The 19,908-nt window shown below is 47.2% G+C and overlaps 1 protein-coding gene and 1 long non-coding RNA gene across 2 annotated transcripts in view; both read left to right on the top strand.

Annotated features, from left to right (window-relative positions):
- MUC1 (mucin 1, cell surface associated) overlaps window positions 1-1,725 on the top strand; it is a 17,654-nt gene extending 15,929 nt beyond the window's left edge. The window contains exon 3 of the mRNA XM_025378233.1: window positions 1,717-1,725. Coding sequence (XP_025234018.1) covers window positions 1,717-1,725 — 9 coding nt within the window. The remainder of the gene's footprint in view (window positions 1-1,716) is intronic.
- A 476-nt stretch (window positions 1,726-2,201) lies between these two features.
- Window positions 2,202-3,000, top strand: LOC112606914. The gene is made up of 2 exons (XR_003115707.1): window positions 2,202-2,605; window positions 2,848-3,000. It is a non-coding gene; the product is annotated as an uncharacterized LOC112606914 (long non-coding RNA).
- Window positions 3,001-19,908: the final 16,908 nt, after the last annotated feature.

The raw sequence follows: 19,908 nt of genomic DNA, 5'->3' as shown, positions 1-19,908 counted from the left end.
AAAAAAAAAAAAAAAAAAAAAAAAAAAGAATTGATTCAGTTATTTGGCCGGGCGCAGTGGCTCAAGCCTGTAATCCCAGCACTTTGGGAGGCCAAGACGGGCGGATCACGAGGTCAGGAGATCGAGACCATCCTGGCTAACACAGTGAAACCCCGTCTCTACTAAAAAAATACAAAAAAACTAGCGGGGCGAGGTGGCAGGCGCCTGTAGTCCCAGCTACTCGAGAGGCTGAGGCAGGAGAATGGCGTGAACTCGGGAGGCGGAGCTTGCAGTGAGCCGAGATCCCGCCACTGCAGTCCAGCCTGGGCGACAGAGAAAGGCTCTGTCTCAAAAAAAAAAAAAAAAAAAGATTCAGTTATTTATGGAGAAGTAAGTTTATAAAGCAAATTAAGCATCACGACCAGATTACTTAAGGAATGCCACGTGCTCATAAATTCACAGCAGATGCAATCTCATGTAAAACCTTCATCTGGCAAAACAAAGATCTATCACAGTTGCCCTTAATCTTTTCTTTTTTTTGAGACAAGGTTTTACTCTGTCACCCAGGCTGGAGTGCAGTGATGTGATCATGGCTCACTGCAGTCTTGACCTGGACTCAAGCAATCTTCCCACCTCAGTCTTACCTCTTACCAGTAGCTGGGACTACCAGTGAGTGCCACCATACCCAGCTACTGTTTTAAGTTTTTGTAGAGATGGGTTTCACCATATTGCCCAGGCTGGTCTCGAACTCCTGGGCTCAAGTGATCCTCCTGTTTCAGCCTCCCAGAGTGCTGGAATTACAGGTGTGAGCCACTGGGCCTGGCTGCCCTCATTTCTTTGCCCCACTCTAGGACTTGTTTTCTCCTCATAGCCCTTTCGCAGGCTTCAGAGTTCCTTCCATCCAGTAGCCCTGGGACTTCTCTCTGTTAGATTTTGTTTCTTTCCATATGTATTATCTTCACTTGCTTCTTTTTTTTTTTTTTTTTTTTTTGAGATGGAGTCTCGCTCTGTCACCTATGCTAGAGTACAGTGGTGTGAACTCAGCTCACTGCAGCCTTTGCCTCCTGGGTTCAAGCGATTCTCCCGCCTCAGCCTGCCGAGTAGCTGGGATTACAGGCATGCGCCACCATACCTGGCTAATTTTTGTATTTTTGATAGAGACAGGGTTTCACCATGTTGGTCAGACTGGTCTTGAACTCCTGACAACAGGTGATCCACCCACCTCGGCCTCCCAAAGTGCTGGGATTACAGGTGTGAGCCACCGTGCCCGGCTTTTCAGTTGCTTCTGAAAGAAACCGTTGGCTGGGTGGGATGACACGTGCCTGTAATCCTAGCACTTTGGGAGGTGGAGGCTGGCAGAAGTGCTTGGGCCCAGGAATTCAAGACCAGCCTGGGCAACAGAGAGAGACCCTGTCTCTACAAAAAGTCCAAAAATTAGCTGGGCATGGTGGTGCGCACCTATAGTCCCAGGTACTTGGGAAGCTGAGGTGGGAGGATCGCTTGAGCCCAGGAGGTCAAGGCTGCAGTGAGCTGAAACTGCACCACTGCACTCCAACCTGGGCGAGAGAGTGAGATTCTGCCTCAAAAATTTAAAAAAAAAAAAAGAAGAAAAAGATGCCATTGTGGTGGGGCAAAGCTCTTGGCACACTTCGCCTTCTCTGCCCTCTCCACTTGGGCAGGTGCAGCCCTGTGTGTCCTTGCTTTTGTCCTCTCATCTTCTCTCCCATCATATTCCAGGTAACCTAAAATCATTTCCTGCCCCCATGAACAAGTGAATCCAAGCACTCTGCCCTCCAACCTGTGTCCAGGGAGCAAGGCCCTCAACTTCCACCACCGGTCACCCAGCTTAATGAATTGATTCTCATTGTCTGGCTTCTGTTGGAAAGGGCTTAACTGGGTTCCCCAAATGGGAACACATCTTGCCCTTCAGACTCTGTTGTCCATCACCTTTCCTTTTCCCTTTTATGGGAGGAAAGCCAGGATAGGGAAGTTACATGAGATTTGGGGCAGAGCTGATTAAAAAAAAAAAGCATACATCTACATCCATGTTTTTTTTTTTTTCTTTGAGACAGGGTCTTACTCTGTTGCTCAGGCTGGAGTGCAGTGGTGCAATCATAGCTCACTGCAGCTTTGAACTTCCTGGCTCAAGGGTTCCTCCCACCTCAGCCTCCTGAGTAGCTGGGACTACAGGCATGTGTACCAGTGTACTACCGTGCCTGGCTAATTTTTTTTTAATTCAATTTTTTTTTTTTTTTTTTTTTAAGAGATGGGTCTCACTTTGTTGTTCAGGCTGGTCTCAAACTCCTGGCTCAAGTGATCTGCCCACCTCAGCCTCCCAAAGTGTTGGGATTCTAGGTGTGAGTCACCGCACTCAACCTCCTACCTCCATGTTCTGGGTATCATTAAGGTCATCTGAATCCTCCTGCTGTTGTCATGCATACCCTTCTAAGCAGGTTCCCCAGGATTGCGAGAGCCCCGGATTTCTCCTGGACTCCATGTGTGGATGCGTAATATTTCCATTCTGACCGTTGCCCTCCTTGTTTCTTCTTGCCTCCCTAGTTCTCCTGTGCCTCCTGTTGGCTCTCTTTGCATCTGGTCTCATCCACCGAGTCTGTGTCACCACCTGGTATGTTCCTGAGAGCTGGGTAAGGGGTGTAGCATTCTGTTCTTTGGCACTGGATCCTACTCTGATGGTGCCAGACTTTTTCCTTCCACAGCTACCTCTCCCTGTGTTCTCCCTCTTTTGTCCTTCCCCATTTTCCTAAACTTGAACTTGGATTCTTTTCCTGATGCTAGTATCTTCCCTAGAAGGCACCGGGCTGGCAGCATGCCCACTGGCGCCATGACCTTTCTGTCTCCACCATGTAGCTTCATCTTCTCCATGGTTGGTCTGTACTACATCAACAAGATCTCCTCCACCCTGTACCAGGCAGCAGCTCCAGTCCTCACACCAGCCAAGGTCACAGGCAAGAGCAAGAAGAGAAATTGACCCTGAATGTTCAATAAAGTAGATTCTTTGTAGTTCTGTGAGTTGTGATATGTTGTGGACCTCATCTACCAGTGCCCAGCTTAGGTGTACAGAATGTTGAGACATTTGGGCACCTTCTGTTTTCAGACCTTGGGAACGGTGAGGCTTTCCTTACTCCCACATTCATTTTTACCAATTATCTGTTGAATACCGTCAGTGCTGCTGGAATGGCATACACTTGTGTGAGTCTCATCATGGGAGAAAAGTGCATGAATGTTCTGCCGTCGTGATCTTTGGGGAAAGGGATAAAGGCTGCAATGCAGGAAGGCCGGCCCGTCAGTACCAGAAGGGATCTTGGAGCAAAAAAGCAAAGGAAGGAAAGGTCCTGTACACCTATACTGTTTCATGGGATTCCACGTGGTATCTTTGCCACTCCAGCTCCCTGCCTTGAGCAAATGAGCCCCCTGCTGCAAGTGCATAGATGGGACTTCTCTCCTGATGCTGTCCCTGGGACCTATCTGTTCTACTCCAGAAAGAACATATGCCTGTGTTTAGAAAGACTCCCCAGGTGGTCAGCTGCTCCTTGCCTGTTTGTTCTGGTGCCTTCATTTTTTTCTCCGTCTTGTAGCCAAGACACTGGGAACTTCCTAAGTTGTAGCGAAGTGTATAAAACAATAGGAGCAAGGACATCAACTTCCGAGCCAACCTTGATACAAATGCAGGTGGCTACTTGCACCCTGCCCTGTCTGTGCTCTGTCATGAGGAACAGCTCTGCAGAGTGCCTGTCCTAGGTGCCCTCCCTTGTGCTGAATGGTGTGGGTTTTAAGGTACACACCTTGTCTTGGTCAGTTTTGTCTTTTCCAGAGCCTGATAATGGACAATAAAGACAGTGGGTTGGGCCAGCCGCGGTGGCTCAAGCCAGAAATCCCAGCACTTTGGGAGGCCGAGGTGGGTGGATCACTTGAGGTCAGGAGTTTGAGACTAACCTGGCCAACATGGGGAACCCCATCTCTACGAAAAATACAAAAATTAGCCGGGTGTGGTGTTGTGTGCCTGTAGTCCCAGCTACTTGGGAGGCTGAGGCACCATCTGCGCTTGAACCCAGGAGGTAGAGGTTGCAGTGGGTGGAGATTGTGCCACTGCACTGCAGCCTGAATGTGAGACTCTGTCTCAAAAAAAAAAGGTGGGCCGGGCGCGGTGGCTCACGCCTGTAATCCCAGCACTTTGGGAGGCTGAGACGGGCGGATCACGAGGTCAGGAGATCGAGACCATCCTGGCTAACCCGGTGAAACCCCGTCTCTACTAAAAATACAAAAAACTAGCCGGGCGAGGTGGCAGGCGCCTGTAGTCCCAGCTACTCGGGAGGCTGAGGCAGGAGAATGGCGGGAACCCAGGAGGTGGAGCTTGCAGTGAGCTGAGATCCGGCCACTGCACTCCAGCCTGGGCGACAGAGCGAGACTCCGTCTCAAAAAAAAAAAAAAAAAAAAGGTGGGTTGGTTGAATGAAATAACCTGTCCTGACAAACAAAATCCTGTCCATAGGTGCCTGAGTTAGGGAATAAGACACAGTGAAGGTGAAGAAGTGAGTAGATGAGTTTTGGTCAAGGATTTGAGGCCACCCCACCCCACTCCCATCTTTGGTCAGAACCCTAGATACTTGCCCTTCTGTAACCTGGCCAAGGAGGAAGTGCTAGGCAGTTTATCCAAGACGCCTGCAGGGGGCGCTATGGATTCACGTCTCCCTCCTGGAGGCTAGCGGCACCCTCCCAGACAAGCTAACCCTGAGGGCCGGGAGTGGCATTAGTTGCTGCTGGGTCTGTCAGTGTGGAAGCCAGCCTTCTTGGAAGACTCAAAAGACTGGTCCATTTGGGAAGACTGAATCCTGAATTAAGCCTCTTCTCCCCCTAGGCTGGGATTGGAGGCGGAAAGTTCAGTGGAGACCAGAGAGAGCCTCCCTGAGAGGATGGCCACTCTAAACTCTGACTCACCGTATTGATGGTTGGGGAGGGCAGTGGGTTGTGATATATGAGACCCTGTGGGAGAGGACGAGGTTGTCCAAGTTGGTCTCTGGGCTTAAGGGGAGGCTGGGTTGGTTCTAAGTCTCACTGTCAAACCTCGACTTTGCCCTAACCCAAAGTGGGAGCACTGGGCAGAGGGTCAGGTCCCAGAGCAGGTGAGCACAGACACAGCCTAGGGAGGGGAGTGGGGAAGAGGGTGGCGCGGGGTGGGTGGGGAGTCTAGGGATCCGGCCAGCAGAGGGCACCATGCCTTCCACAACGAGAGCTGGCTTGGGTGGGGACCAGCAGGGAGTATCATCTCTATGGCTAGTAGAGAGTGGGGAAGAGTCGGAGAGCAGGTGCCAGGGCAGTGCCAAGGGATCTGAGCATCTGCTGCCACCCACTGCATAGGCACCAGGGGCAGCATGTGGTCCAGGAATAATGACGCCTTCCTCAAGGAATGAGTGCATTTACAAGGCAGGTTGGCGCCAACGTCGCAGCTCTGCACCCTGCCTGGTTGCAGGCTGGCTGCACCTGACCTGCCAATTAACCCTGGCAGGGGTATCACAGCCACCTAATCACCATAATTAAGTAAGGGGGTGTGAGGACTCCATGGCTGCCAGAGCCCTGAGGGTGAGAAGGGCAAAGGTGCTAACCTCTTGGCCCCTGGACTCCTGGGGCTCAGTTCCACCCCAGAGGAGGCGGTAGGCCTGAGGGAGAGAGAGGCGTCCCCGCCCCTGGGGGACAGAGGGAAGCCAGATGTTTCCTCCTGCTCCCTCACACGTGGCCCTGACACCCGCTGGCGCCCACAGCCAGCTCCGGAAATAGGAGTAAATAATGCAGGGGATGGGGCTGCGGGGAGTGTGGAGGACAGTGGGAGGGCACTGGCTCTGTGGGTTCCTGGGGGCAGAAGTGATGCCTCCAGAGAAACGGGAGGGCAGTGGGAATGTGAGACCAAGGGCAAGGAGGCTGAGTCCCTGAGGACTGGCACTTAGGCGGGTCAGGGCGTGGGGGGGGGCGGGGGGGCGCCCAGGGCAGGCAGGGAGGGGGAGTCTGCGCCAGGCCTTGGCTCCAGCCCTTTCCGGCCCTTATTGTCCTTGGTGAGAACAGGACGCTGTCCCGTTCCCACTGCCGGGCTCCCCCAGCTCTGCTCCCCAGGGGCTCGGGAAGGATGTTGGGAAACAAGAGAGAGCCAGAGACCCGTAGAGACAGAGATGCTGAGAGACACAGAGACAGATACAAAGGCGAAAGGTTCAGTCAAAAGCGGTCATTGAAGCTTATTGTGAGCCCAGTGGGGCCTGAGCGCTGTGGGAACCTGGAAAGAATGGGAAGCCTGGAGGCCCTGCCCTCGGGGACCTCCGGGCTGGCCTGCCCTGTGCGCACTCCTCCTTGACTTAGGCTTACTAGGATCTGCCTCCCAAGCAAACAATGGTGGGACTCTCACATAGGCACAGTTGGGGCGCTTAATAGCTCTGCTTTAGGTACCTTTCTTTGCTTTTCTCCCAGCAGACTGGAGGTTCCTCAGGGGGTAGTGCCGGGATCAGGATCAGGTTCCCAACTCCACCCCCGCACCTCCCACCCCCAGGGCTGAAAGCCAGCTGGCCACACAGAGGTTGCTCTGTAAATGCTATTTGGTTGAGTTCCTGCAGAGGCAGAGAGAGAAGCCCCCCCAGTTGGCCCTATGGTTAGGCATCCCATCACCTCGGGTGAAGGGTCAGGTGGAGGAGGCCTGACCACTGGCAAAAAGCAGAGTTCAGAGCTTTTGGCAGGGTTTGAAGAGCCAGCTATTCCCACCCCAGCCTCTGCAGGGGGCCAGGGGCAGGGTGGGAAATGACCCACAGATCTCAGCAACTGCTCCCTTGGAGACAGGACTTCTGAAAGATGGAGAGAAGTCTAGGTCCCTACTGTCTGTGGAGGCTTCAGATGCACTTGGAAATGAAAAACAGGCACGTTTACATTTGATAAATTAACTTTTTCTTTTTTTTTTCAGACCGTCTTTCCCAGGCTGGTCTCGAACTCCTGGCCCCAAGAAATCCTCCTGTCTAGGCCCCGCAAAGTGCTGGGATTATAGGTGGGTGCCACTGCACCCAGCCAGATTAACACTTTTTCACACAAAATTGCAATACAATTATGCTATCCACGAGACCCCTTTTTTATTTTTTGAGACAGAGTTTTGCTTTTGTTGCCCAGGCTGGAGTGCAATGGTGCGATCTCGGCTCACCACAACCTCCATTCACCTCCTGGGTTCAAGTGATTCTCCTGCCTCAGTCTCCTGAGTAACTGGGATTATAGGCATGCACCACCACACCCAGCTAATTTTGTTGTATTTTTAGGAGAGACGGGGTTTCACCATGTTGACCAGGCTGGTCTCAAACTCCTGACCTCAGGTGATCAGCCGGTCTTGGCCTGCCATAGTGCTGGGATTACAGGCATGAGCCACCGCACCTGGCTATCCAGAAGATCATTACAGAATTTATAGAACATTTTCCTTTACAGGGAACTGCAGGTCCTATTTTATAATTTAAAGTCTTGTGACAGGAACTTAAACAAATTTACAAGAAAAAACCAACCCCATTAAAAAATGGGCAAAGGGGCTGGGCTTGGGGTCTCACGCTTGCAATCCCAGCACTTTGGGAGGCTGAGGTGGGCGGATCATGAGGTCAGGAGTTTGAGACCAACCTGACCAACATGGTGAAACCCTGTCTCTACTGAAAATACAGAAATTAGCCAGGCATGGTGGTGAGTGCCTATAATTCCAGCTACTCAGGAGGCCAAGGCAGGAGAATCGCTTGAACGTGGGAGGTGGAGGTAGCAGTGAGCCGACATTGCGCCACTGCACTCCAGCCTGGGCGACAGAGCCAGACTCTGTCTCAAAAAAAAAAAAAAAAAAAAAGAAAGCCTCCAAAAGTGGGCAAAAGACATAAACAGACACTTCTCAAAAGAAAACATACATGTGACCAAAAAACATATGAAAAAAAGCTCAACATCACTGATCATTAGAAAAATACAAATCAAAACCACAGGGACACCATCTCATGCCACTCAGAATGGCTATTAAAAAGTCAAAAAACATCCGGGCATGGTGGCTCACGCCTGTAATCCCAGCACTTTGGGAGGCTGAGGCAGGTGGATGTCTTGAGGTCAGGAGTTCCAGACCAGCTTGACAACATGGTGAAACCCTGTCTCTACTAAAAATTAAAAAATTAGCCAGGCATGGTGTTGTGTGCCTGTAATCCCAGCTATTTGGGAGGCTGAAGCAGGAGAATCGCTTGAATTCGGGAGGCAGAGGTTGTAGTGAGCTAAGATCCTGCCACTGCACTCCAGCCTAGGTGACAGAGCGAGACTCTGTCTTAAAAAAAAAAAAAAAAAAAAAAGTTGAAAAACAACAGATGCAGGCGAGGTTGCGTAGAAAAAGGAACGCTTTTACACTGTTGGTGGGAGTGTAAATTAGTTGAACCATGTGGAAGACAGTGTGGTTATTCCTCAAAGACCCAGAGGCAGAAATACTATTTGACTCAGCAATCACATTACTGGGTGTATACCCAAAGGAATATAAATCATTCTGTTATAAAGATACATGCACGTGTACATTCATTGCAGCACTATTCACAATAACAATGACATGGAATCAACCTACATGCCCATCAGTGATAGACTCATAAAGAAAATATACACCATGGAGGTACATATACACCATGGAATACTATGTATGTATACGCCATGGAATACTATATATACCATGGAATACTATGCAGACATAAAAAGGAATGAGATCATGTCCTTCGCAGGGACATGGATGGGGTTGGAAATCATTATCCTCAGCAAACTAACACAGTGACAGAAAACCAAACACCACATGTTCTCACTTATAAGTGGGAGCTGAATGATGAGAACACATGGACACATGGTGGGAACTATACCACTGGGGCCTTTCAGAGGGAGGGGGGTAGGGGAGGGAGAGCATCAGGAAGAATAGCTGATGGATGCTGGGCTTAGTACCTGGGTGATGGGATGATCTGTGCAGCAAACTACCATGGCACATGTTTACTTATGTAAACTTAAAATAAAAGTTGAGGAGGCCAGGCGCGGTGGCTCACGCCTGTAATCCCAGCACTTTGGGAGGCCGAGACGGTGGATCACCAGGTCAGGAGATTGAGACCATCCTGGCTAACACGGTGAAACCCCGTCTCTACTAAAAAATACAAAAAAAAATTAGCCAGGCGTGGTGGCGGGCGCCTGTAGTCCCAGCTGCACAGGAGGCTGAGGCAGGAGAATGGCGTGAACCCGGGGGACAGAGCTTGCAGTGAGCCAAGACTGCACCACTGCACTCTAGCCTGGGTGACAGAGCGAGACTCCATCTCAAAAAAAAAATAAATAAATAAAATAAAAATAAAAGTTGAAGAAAAAGAAATGTCTTCTGATAATAGGCAAACCAGATTCATTGTACTATTCTTTCTACTTTTGTGTGTGTGTGTGTATATAGCTATTCTCCTGCCTCAACTTCCCAAAGTGCTGGGATTACAGGCCTGAGCCACCGAACTCGGCCTACCTTTTGTATATATTTGAAAATTCCATAATAAAAGTTAAATCAATTTTATGGTAAGTCCTTACTTTCTGTTCTACCAGAGTAACAGCGTGACTGTAACCACACTTGGAGATAACATCAGAAGTCTAAATTTGAGGCCTTATGTTGCAATAAGGCCTGAGCCAAATGGCCCTCACGGTCTGTGAGGAGCCCTTCTCTGAGAACTCCTCTTTTTTTTTTTTTCTTAAGACGGAGTCTCCCTCTGTCTCCCAGGCTGGAGTGTAGTGGTGCAATCTCGGCTCACCGCAACCTCCACCTCCTGAGTTCAAGCAATTCTCCTACCTCAGCCTCCCGAGTAGCTGGGATTACAGGCATGCACCATCACACCCGGCTAATTTTTGTATTTTTAGTAGAGACGGGGTTTCGCCATGTTGGCCAGGCTGATCTCAAACTCTTGACCTCAGGTGATCCACGTGCCTTGGCCTCCCAAAGTGCTGGGATTACAGGCGTGAGCCACCACACCTAGCTGAGAACGCCTCTTATATCAGGTAAGTTGGGAGAGAAGAGCCAGCAAAGGTTACCCTATCCATTTTATGAAGAGGCTGCACTGTCAGGAGGGACTGGAGGGCAGGATTCCTGTCCATAGAGGCCCAGATCCTACAGAAATAAACCTTGCACATTCCCCTTTTCTGGGTTAAGCATTACCATGGGGGCTGGGTGTGTTGGCTCATACCTGTAATCCCACTACTCTGGGAGGCCGAGGCGGGCGGATCACCTGAGGTCAGGAGTTTGAGACAAGCCTAGCCAACATGGTGAAACCCTGTCTCTACCTACAATGCAAAAATTAGCTGGGTGTGGTGGTACATACCTGTAATCCCAGTTATTTGGGAGGTTGAGGGAGGTGAATCGCTTGAACCCAGGAAGTGGAGGTTGCAGCAAACCGAGATTGCACCACTGCACTCCAGCTTGGGCTACAGAGGCAGACTCCGTCTCAAAAGAGAAAAAAAAAAAAAAAAAAAAAGAGTTACCATGGGGCCTCAGGATTTTTCAAGGGAATTACTGAAACCGAGGTATGTGTATGTCTGTGTGTGAGGGTACTAGGAGTGACACCCCAGGGAGACCCCTCCTTTCTGTTTTCAGCCTCCAGCCCCAGAGGGAAAGAGCCCACTTCTTGAAATCAGACAGACTTAATTTCTAGTTTTGGCTCTGACACCAAGCGAGGGTCCTTGGGCAAGGTGAGTGATCCCTCAGCACATTAAGTTCCTTAACTGTAAAATGGGGATAATAATACTTACCTCAGTGTGTGGTAATGTGGATTTTAATTAAATAACAATGCAGAAGAGCCTAGCATTGCACTTGACATACTAGGCATTTGACAAATGTTATTTCTTCCCTTTGTGATGACAACCACCACCTTTAATTGAACATTTACCACTTGACAGTCACTGTACTCGTGCTTTACAGATATTCTCAATTTTAACCCTTCCACCAACCTTATAAGAGCAACATTCTTGGTTAATTTTATGCATCAAGTTGGCTGTCACAGTGCAGTGACAGAATGTGGTCACACATTCTTTTGGATATTTCAGTGACAGTGTTTCTGGATGAGATTAGTATTTAAGGCTGAGTGAGGTGGCTCATACCTATAATCCCAGCACTTTGGGAGGCATGGGTGGGTGGATCACCTGAGGCTGGGAGTTTGAGACCAGCCTGGCCAACATGGTAAAACCCCATCTCTACTAAAAATACAAAAATTAGCCAGGCATGGGCCAGGCACAGTGGCTCACTCCTGTAATCCCAGCACTTTGAGAGGCTGAGGCAGGAGGATCACGAGGTTAGGAGATCAAAACCATCCTGGCTAACACGGTGAAACCCCATCTCTACTAAAAATACAAAAAATTAGCCGGGCGTGGTGGTGGGCACCTATAGTCGCAGCTACTCGGGAGGCTGAGGCAGGAGAATGGCATGAACCCGGGAGACAGAGCTTGCAGTGAGCCGAAATCGCACCTCTGCACTCCAGCCTTGGTGACAGAGCGAGACTCTGTCTCAAAAAAAAAAAAAAAAAAAAAGAGGGAGAGCGAGAGATTAGTATTTAAATATTTAAATTGGTAGGGTTTAGGTAAAGCAGATTGCCCTCCATGATGTGGTTGGGTCTCATCCAGTCAGTTGAAGGTTCAAACAGAACAAAAGTCTGATCTTCCCTGAGCAAGAGGGAGTTTAGAAGCACAGAGCGTCGAGACTTGAACTGCACCTTGACTCTTCTCTGGGTCTTCAGTCTGCCCACAGCCCTGCAGATCTTGGATTTACCAGCCTCCATAATCGTGCAAAACAATTCCTTTTTTTTGCAGAGATGGGGTCTCACTCTCACTTAGGTTTGAACGCAGTGGCACTGTTATAGGTCATGCAGCCTCACACTTCTGAACTCAAGTGATCCTCTCATCTCAGCCTCCTGACTAGCTGAGACTACAGGCAAGCACCACCAAGTCCAGCTAATTTTTTATTTTTTATTTTTTGTAGAGACGGAGTCTTGCTATGTTGCCCAGGCTGGTCTCAAACTCCTAGGCTCAAGTGATCCTCCCACCTCGGTCTCCCAAAGTGCTGAGATTACAGGAGTGAGCAACTGTGCCTCTCTCTCTCTCTTTCTCTTTCCATATACATATATATGGAAAGAGAGAGAGTTTCTGAGGGGCAGCACCAGGATCACACACACCCACCCTATTGGTTCTGATCATCTCGAGAACCCTTGTCTAATACACCCTGTTTCAGTAAAATGAAATGGGGTAAAATGAAAGAAAGTCTAATCTGCTCAAGATTATACACAACTGATAAATGAAGGCAGAATTGGAGTTCACATTCAGATCCATCTGTGCCCACCATGTTGCTTAACCAACATGACTACAGTGCATGGTTACAACATACCATCTGGCTCCTGCCACCTCTCTGACATTGCCTCCTTGCTGTCTTCCCCACACTCACTCCATCCTGCCCCCAGCCTCTGAATGTCCCCTGTGCCAGGCATGTTTCCACCTCACAGCCTTTGCACTTGCTGTTCCTGTGCCTGAAATGCTTTCTCAGCAGATATCTACACTTCTCTCTTCTGTATGTCGTTCAGGTCTCTGTGCAAATGTCTCCTTCTCAGACAGGCCTTTCTAATAATGCTATATGACATGACACAGTACAGCCTGGCACCCTCTAGCCCCTTACCTTGCTATACTTTTCTTCATAGTACTTTTCACTACTTGGTGAATATATGTTATTTTTATTTTTAGTAGAGATGAGATCAATGTTGCCCAGGCTGACGTTGAACTCTGGCCTCAAGTGATCCTCCTGCCTTGGGCTCCCAAAGTGCTGGGATTACAGGTATGAGCCACTGGGCAGGTTTAGTTGGTATATTAAATACTTTATTTTTGTCTTGTCTGTCTCCCATCACTAGAGTATAAGCTTCATTGAAGGCAGAGAATTTGTCTATTTTGTCCACGAGAATGCCATTTGGCATAGAGTAGCTGTTCAACAAATGTTTATTAAAAGAAGAACCAAGGGCCAGGTGCCGTGGCTCACTCCTGTAATCCCAGCACTTTGGGAGGCTGAGGCGGGCGGATCACCTGAGGTCGAGAGTTCAAGACCAGCCTGACCAACACGGAGACGCCCCCTCTCTACTAAAAATACAAAATTAGCCAGGCATGGTGGCACATGCCTGTAATCCCAGCTAGTCAGAGGGCTGAGGAAGGAGAATCGCTTGAACCTGGGAGGCGGAGGTTGTGGTGAGCCAAGATCATGCCATTGTACTCCAGCCTGGGCAACAAGAACAAAGCTCCATCTCAAAAAAAGAGAAGGAGAAGGGGAAGGGGAAGGGGAAGGGGAAGGAGAGAACACCACTGGCAACACACCACTCTTGTACTTTGAGCTCTTTGTTGAAACTCAACTTCTACCCTGCATCAGCTCCAAACTGCTGAATCCTCAGAATGATCCAGATGTTTTTCTCAGCCGCTCAGACCTGTTGCTGAGTCTGTCCACCTTCAGGCTATCATCTTTTCCCATCTTGGTCTCTTGTAGCTTATCTTCTCTAGGAAACCCTGACTCACCCAGCCCCTTCTCCACTACTCCCCTTTTAAAAGTTTGTCTGTAATTTTGTAAGTACTTGTTTTTGTTAATTACATGTGCTTTTGTCCTGTTGCCCTATGGAACTGTGGGTGCCCTGAGGGCAGGGATGAAGTCAACACAACCTGACTACCTGAAACCTTCCCCAAGGACCTAGTAATTAACTTGATACCTGTGGACATCCAGAAATCCCTACTGCTTGACAGGTACACAAGGGGGTTGCTCATCCCTCTAAGGGGTGGGGCCACTATTGGAGGGACCAACTGTTCCCCAACACAAAGACTTTTTTTTTTTTTTGAGACGGAGTCTCGCTCTGTCACCAGGCTGGAGTGCAGTGGCGCGATCCGCCTCCTGGGTTCACACCATTCTCCTGCCTCAGCCTCCGGAGTAGCTGGGACTACAGGCGCCCGCCACCTCGCCCTGCTAATTTTTTTTTGTATTTTTAGTAGAGACGGGGTTTCACCATGTTAGCCAGGATGGTCTCGATCTCCTGACCTCGTGATCCGCCCGCCTCGGCCTCCCAAAATGCTGGAATTATTGGCGTGAGCCACCGCGCCTGGCAGTTTTATTTGTTCTTATTGGATAGATGGTCCCCAACTTATAATGGTTCAATATATGATTTCTCAATTTTACAATGGCGTGAAAGTGACATTCATTCGATAGAAACCCCAACTTGAGTACTCATATGGCCATTCTGTTCTCACTTTCAGCATAGTATTCAATAAATTATATGAGATATAGTAGCTGAGACTTGACTACTCATATGGCCATTCTGTTCTCACTTTCAGCATAGTATTCAATAAATCAATAATTTATTATAAAATAGGCTTTGTGTTAGATGATTTTGCCCAACTGTAGGCTAATGTAAGTGTTTTGAGCATGTTTGAGGTAGGCTAGTCCAAGCTGTATGTTTAGTGGTTTAGGTGTCTTAAACTCATTTCAACTTACAATATTTTCAACTTATGATGGACTTATGGGGGTGTAGCCCTATCAGAAGTCAGTCGAGAAGCATTTGTATATAAAATGTCAACATGTTGGAAGATTGGCATCACTTGGTAAGTCAATATGAATATCTTCAAATATTACAAAATTACGCAAGAGTAAGGGATCTATGCAAAGTTCAAGAGAAACCAATGAATCGTAATATAACAGAGTATGAAAAGTCCATTGATACAGTTTTATTTATTTATTTATACTTATTTAAAATTGTGGCCAGGCGTGGTGGCTCATGCCTGTAATCCCAGCACTTTGGGAGGCCGAGGCAGGCAGATCATTTGAAGTCAGGAGTTCGAAACCAGCCCGGCCAACATGGTGAAACCCCATCTCTACTAAAAATACAAAAATTAGGCGGACATGGTGGTGGGCGCCTGTTTTCCCAGCGACTTGGTTGGGAGGTTGAGGCAGGAGAATTGCTTGAGCCTGGGAGGTGGAATTTGCAGTGAATAGAGATCATGCCACTGCACTCCAGCCTCGGCGACAGAGAGACTGTCTCAAAAAAAAAAAAAAAAAAAAAAAAAACTTTTCTTTTTAATTTTTGTGGGTACATAGTGGGTGTATATATTTATGAGGTACATGAGATATCTTGGTGTAGGCATGCAAAGTGTAATAACCACATCGTGGAAAATTAGGTATCCATCCCCTCAAACATTTATCCTTTATGTTACAAACAATCCAATTATTGTCTTTTAGTTATTTTTAAATGTACAATTAAATTATTATTAACTATAATCCCCCTGTTGTGCTATTAACTACAAGGTCTTATTCATTCTAGCTATTTTTTGTACCCATTAACCATCCCTACACCTCCCTACTATCCTTCCCAGACTCTGATAACCATCTTTCTATTCTCCGTCTCCATGAGTTCAATTGTTTTTATTTATTTATTTATTTTTTATTTTTTATTTTTTTTTTTTTGAGACGGAGTCTCGCTCTGCCGCCCAGGCTGGAGTGCAGTGGCCGGATCTCAGCTCACTGCAAGCTCCGCCTCCCGGGTTCCCGCCATTCTCCCGCCTCAGCCTCCGGAGTAGCTGGGACTACAGGCGCCCGCCACCTCGCCCGGCTAGTTTTTTTTTTGTATTTTTTTAGTAGAGACGGGGTTTCACCGTGTTAGCCAGGATGGTCTCGATCTCCCGACCTCGTGATCCGCCCGTCTCGGCCTCCCAAAGTGCTGGGATTACAGGCTTGAGCCACCGCGCCCGGCCTATTGTTTTTATTTTATTTTTATTTTTGTTTGTGTTTTTTTACTTTATTTTATTTTATTTAAAAAAATGTTTTTTGAGACGGAGTCTCACTCTGTCGCCCTGGCTGGAGTGCAGTGGCGCGATCTCGGCTCACTGCAACCTCCCAGGTTCAAGTGATTCTTCTGCCTCAGCCTACCGAGTAGCTGGGACTACAGGTGCGTGCCACCACACCTCGCGAATTTTTTATATTTTCAGTAGAGATGGGGTCTCACTGTGTTAGCCAGGATGGTCTTGATCTCTTGACCTCGTGATCTGCCCATCTCAGCCTCCCAAAGTGCTGGGATTACAGGTGTGAGCCATTGTGCCTGGCCTATTTTTTATTTTTTATTTATTTTTTGAGACAGAGTTTCGCTCTTATCGCCCAGGCTGGAGTGCAATGGCATGATTTTGGGTCACTGCAACCTCCGGCTCCTAGGTTCAAGTGATTCTCCTGCCTCAGCCTCCTGTGTAGCTGGTATTACAGGCGCCTGCCACCATGCCCAGCTAACATTTGTATTTTTAGTAGAGATGGGGTTTTACCATGTTGGCCAGGCTGGTCTTGAACTCCTGACCTCAGGTGATCCACCCACTTCAGCCTCCCAAAGTGCTGGGATTACGGGCATGAGCCACTGCCCCCAGTCTGTTTTGATTTTAAGAACCCACAAATAAGTGAGAACATGTGATGTTTGTCTTTCTGTGCCTGGCTTATATCACTTAACATAATGACCTCCAGTTCCATCCATGTTGTTGCAAATGACAGAATTTAATTCCTTTTTATGGCTGAATAGTACTCCATTGTGTATATGTGCCACATTTTTCTTTTTTTTCTTTTTTTTTTTTTTTTGAGACGGAGTCTCGCGCTGTCGCCCGGGCTGGAGTGCAGTGGCCGGATCTCAGCTCACTGCAAGCTCCGCCTCCCGGGTTTGCGCCATTCTCCTGCCTCAGCCTCCCGAGTAGCTGGGACTACAGGTGCCCGCCACCTCGCCCGGCTAGTTTTTTGTATTTTTTAGTAGAGACGGGGTTTCACTGTGTTAGCCAAGATGGTCTCGATCTCCTGACCTCATGATCCGCCCGTGTCGGCCTCCCAAAGTGCTGGGATTACAGGCTTGAGCCACCGCGCCCGGCCTCCACATTTTTCTTATCCATTCATCTGCTGATGGACACTTATGTTGCTTCCAAATCTTGACTATTGTGAACAGTGCTGCAACGAACATGCGGGTGCAGGTATCTCTTTGATATACTGATTTCCTTTCTCTTTTGGTATACACCCAGCAGTGGGATTACTGGATTACATGGTAGCTCTATATTTAGTTTTTTTGAGGCATCTGTAAACCCTGCTTGCACTAATTTACATTCCCACCAACAGTGTAGGAGGGTTCACTTTCCTCCACATCCTTGCCAGTATTGATTATTACTTGTCTTTTGGATACAAGCCATTTTAACTGGGGCAAGATGATATTCCATTGTAGTTTTTATGTGCAGTTCTCTGATGATCAATGATGTTGAGCACCTTTCCATATGTCTGTTTGCCATTTGTATGTTTTCTTTTGAGAAATGTCTATTCAAATCTTATGCCCATTTTAAAAATCAGATTATTAGATTTTTTTTCCTAAAGAGTTGTTTAAGCTCCTTATATATTCTGGTTATTAATCCCTTATCAGATGAGTAGTTAGCAAATATTTTCTTCCATTCTGTGGGTTGTCTCTTCACTTTGTTGTTATTTCCTTTGTTGTGCTTTTTAACTTGATGTGATCTCATTTGTCCATTTTTGCTTTAGTTGCCTGTTCTTATGGTATATTGCTCAAGAAATTTTTGCCCAGACCAGTGTCCTGGAGTTTCCTCAATGTTTTCTTGTAGCAGTTTCATAGTTTGAGGTCTTAGATTTAAGTCTTTAATCCATTTTGATTAGATTTTTGTATGTGGTGAGAGACAGGGGTCAAGTTTCATCCATTTGTTTTCCTGTGCAATCTGCCCCCCTTGTTTCATTCTTCTGCATATGAATGTCTAGTTATCCCAGCACCATTTATTAAAAAGAATGTTTTTTCCCTAATGTCAAAAATGAGTTCACTGTAGGTGTGTGAATTTGTTTCCAGGTTCTCTGTTCTGCCATTGATCTATGTGTTTGTTTTTATACCAGTACCATACTGTTTTGCATACTATAGTTCTGTAGTATAATTTGAAATCACGTAATATATTCCTCCAGTTTTGTTCTTTTTGTTCAAGATAGCTTTGGCTGTCCTGGGTCTTTTGTGATTCCATACAACCTTTAGGATTGTTTTGTCTATTTTCGTGAAGAATGTCATTAGTATTTTGATAGGGATTTTGTCGAATCTGTAGATTGCTTTGGGTAGTATAGACATTTTAACAATATTGATTTTTCCAATCCACGAACTTGGAATATCTTTCTATATTTTTGTGTCTTCTTCAATTTCTTTCATCAGTGTTTTATGCTTTTTCTTTCTCATTTATTTATTTATTTATTTTTGAGATGGAGTCTCACACTGTTGCCCAGGCTGGAGTGCAGTGGCATGATCTTCTCTCACTGCAACCTCTGCCTCCTAGGTTCAAGCGATTCTCCTGCCTCAGGTTTCCGAGTAGCTGGGACTACAGGTGCACACCATCACACCCGGCTCATTTTTGCATTTTTAGTAGAGACAGGGTCTCAGCATGTTTGCCAGGAGTTCTCAGCATGTTTGAACTCCTGGCCTCAGGTGAATCACCTGCCTCGGCCTCCCAAAGTGCTGGGATTACAGGCATGAACCACTGTGCCTAGCCTTTCTTTCTTATTTATTTATTTTTGTAGAGATGGGGTCTCACTATGTTGCCCAGACTGGTCTCAAACAATCCTCAAACAAAGCTCAAGCAATCCTCCCACTTTGGCCTCCCAGAGTGCTGGCATTATAGGCATGAGCCACAGCTCCCAGCCTCATCAGTGTTTTATAGTTTTCATTGTAGAGAGCTTTCACTTCTTTGGCTAAGTTAATTCTGAGATATTTAACTTTATTAGTGGCTATTGTACATGGGATTACTTTCTTGATTTCTGTTTCGGATTGTTAACTGTTGTCTTAGAGAAATGCTACTGATTTTTGTATGTTCACTTTGTATCCTGCAACTTTACTGAATTTGTTTATCAGTTCTAACGTTTTTTGTGTGTGTGAAGTCCAGGTTTTTCCAAATATAAGATCATATCACCCGCAAACAAGGATAATTTGACTTCTTCCTTTCCAGTTTGGATGCTCTTCATTTCTTTCTCTTGTCTGATTGCTCTAGCTAAAACTTGCAGTACTATACTGAATAACAATGGTCAAAGTGGGCATCCTTGTCATGTTCTAGATCTAAGAGGAAAGGCTTTCAGTCTCTCTGCAGTCAGTATTTTACTAGCTATGGGTCTGTCATATATGGCATTTAATATGTTGACGTATGTTCCTTCTATATTCATTTTTTGAGGGTTTTTATCATGAAGCGATGTTGAACTTTATCAAATGTTTTCTTAGCATCAATTGAAATGACCATATGGTTTTTGTCCTTCATTCTGTTGATATGATGCTTCACATTGATTGATTTGCATAAGTTGAACTATCTTTGCATCCCCGGGATAAATCCCACCTGGTCATGATGGTCTTTTTTTTTAATCTGTTTTTTGTTTGTTTGTTTGTTTTTTGTTTTTTAAATTTTCTTTTGGGACGGAGTCTTGCTCTGTCTTCCAGGCTGGAGTGCAGTAGCCAGATCTCAGCTCACTGCAAGCTCCGCCTCCCAGGTTTATGCCATTCTCCTGCCTCAGCCTCCTGTGTAGCTGGGACTACAGGCGCCCAGCCACCTCGCCCAGCTAGTTTTTTGCATTTTTTAGTAGAGACGGGGTTTCACCGTGTTAGCCAGGATGGTCTCGATCTCCTGACCTCGTGATCTGCCCGTCTCAGCCTCCCAAAGTGCTGGGATTACAGGCTTGAGCCATCGCGCCCGGCCTGTTTGTTTTTTTTTTTTTTTTTTTTGAGACAGAGTCTCGCTCTGTCACCCAGGTTGGGGTGCAGTGGCGCAATCTCAGCTCACTGCAAGCTCCGCCTCCCGGATTCACGCCATTCTCCTGCCTCAGCCTCCCAAGTAGCTGGGACTACAGGCTCCCGCC

Source organism: Theropithecus gelada, chromosome 1, assembly GCF_003255815.1.
Source record: "Theropithecus gelada isolate Dixy chromosome 1, Tgel_1.0, whole genome shotgun sequence".
NCBI lineage: Eukaryota > Metazoa > Chordata > Mammalia > Primates > Cercopithecidae > Theropithecus > Theropithecus gelada.
Note: the sequence above shows the minus strand (reverse complement) of the source record. Positions and strands in the feature narration are given on the sequence as shown.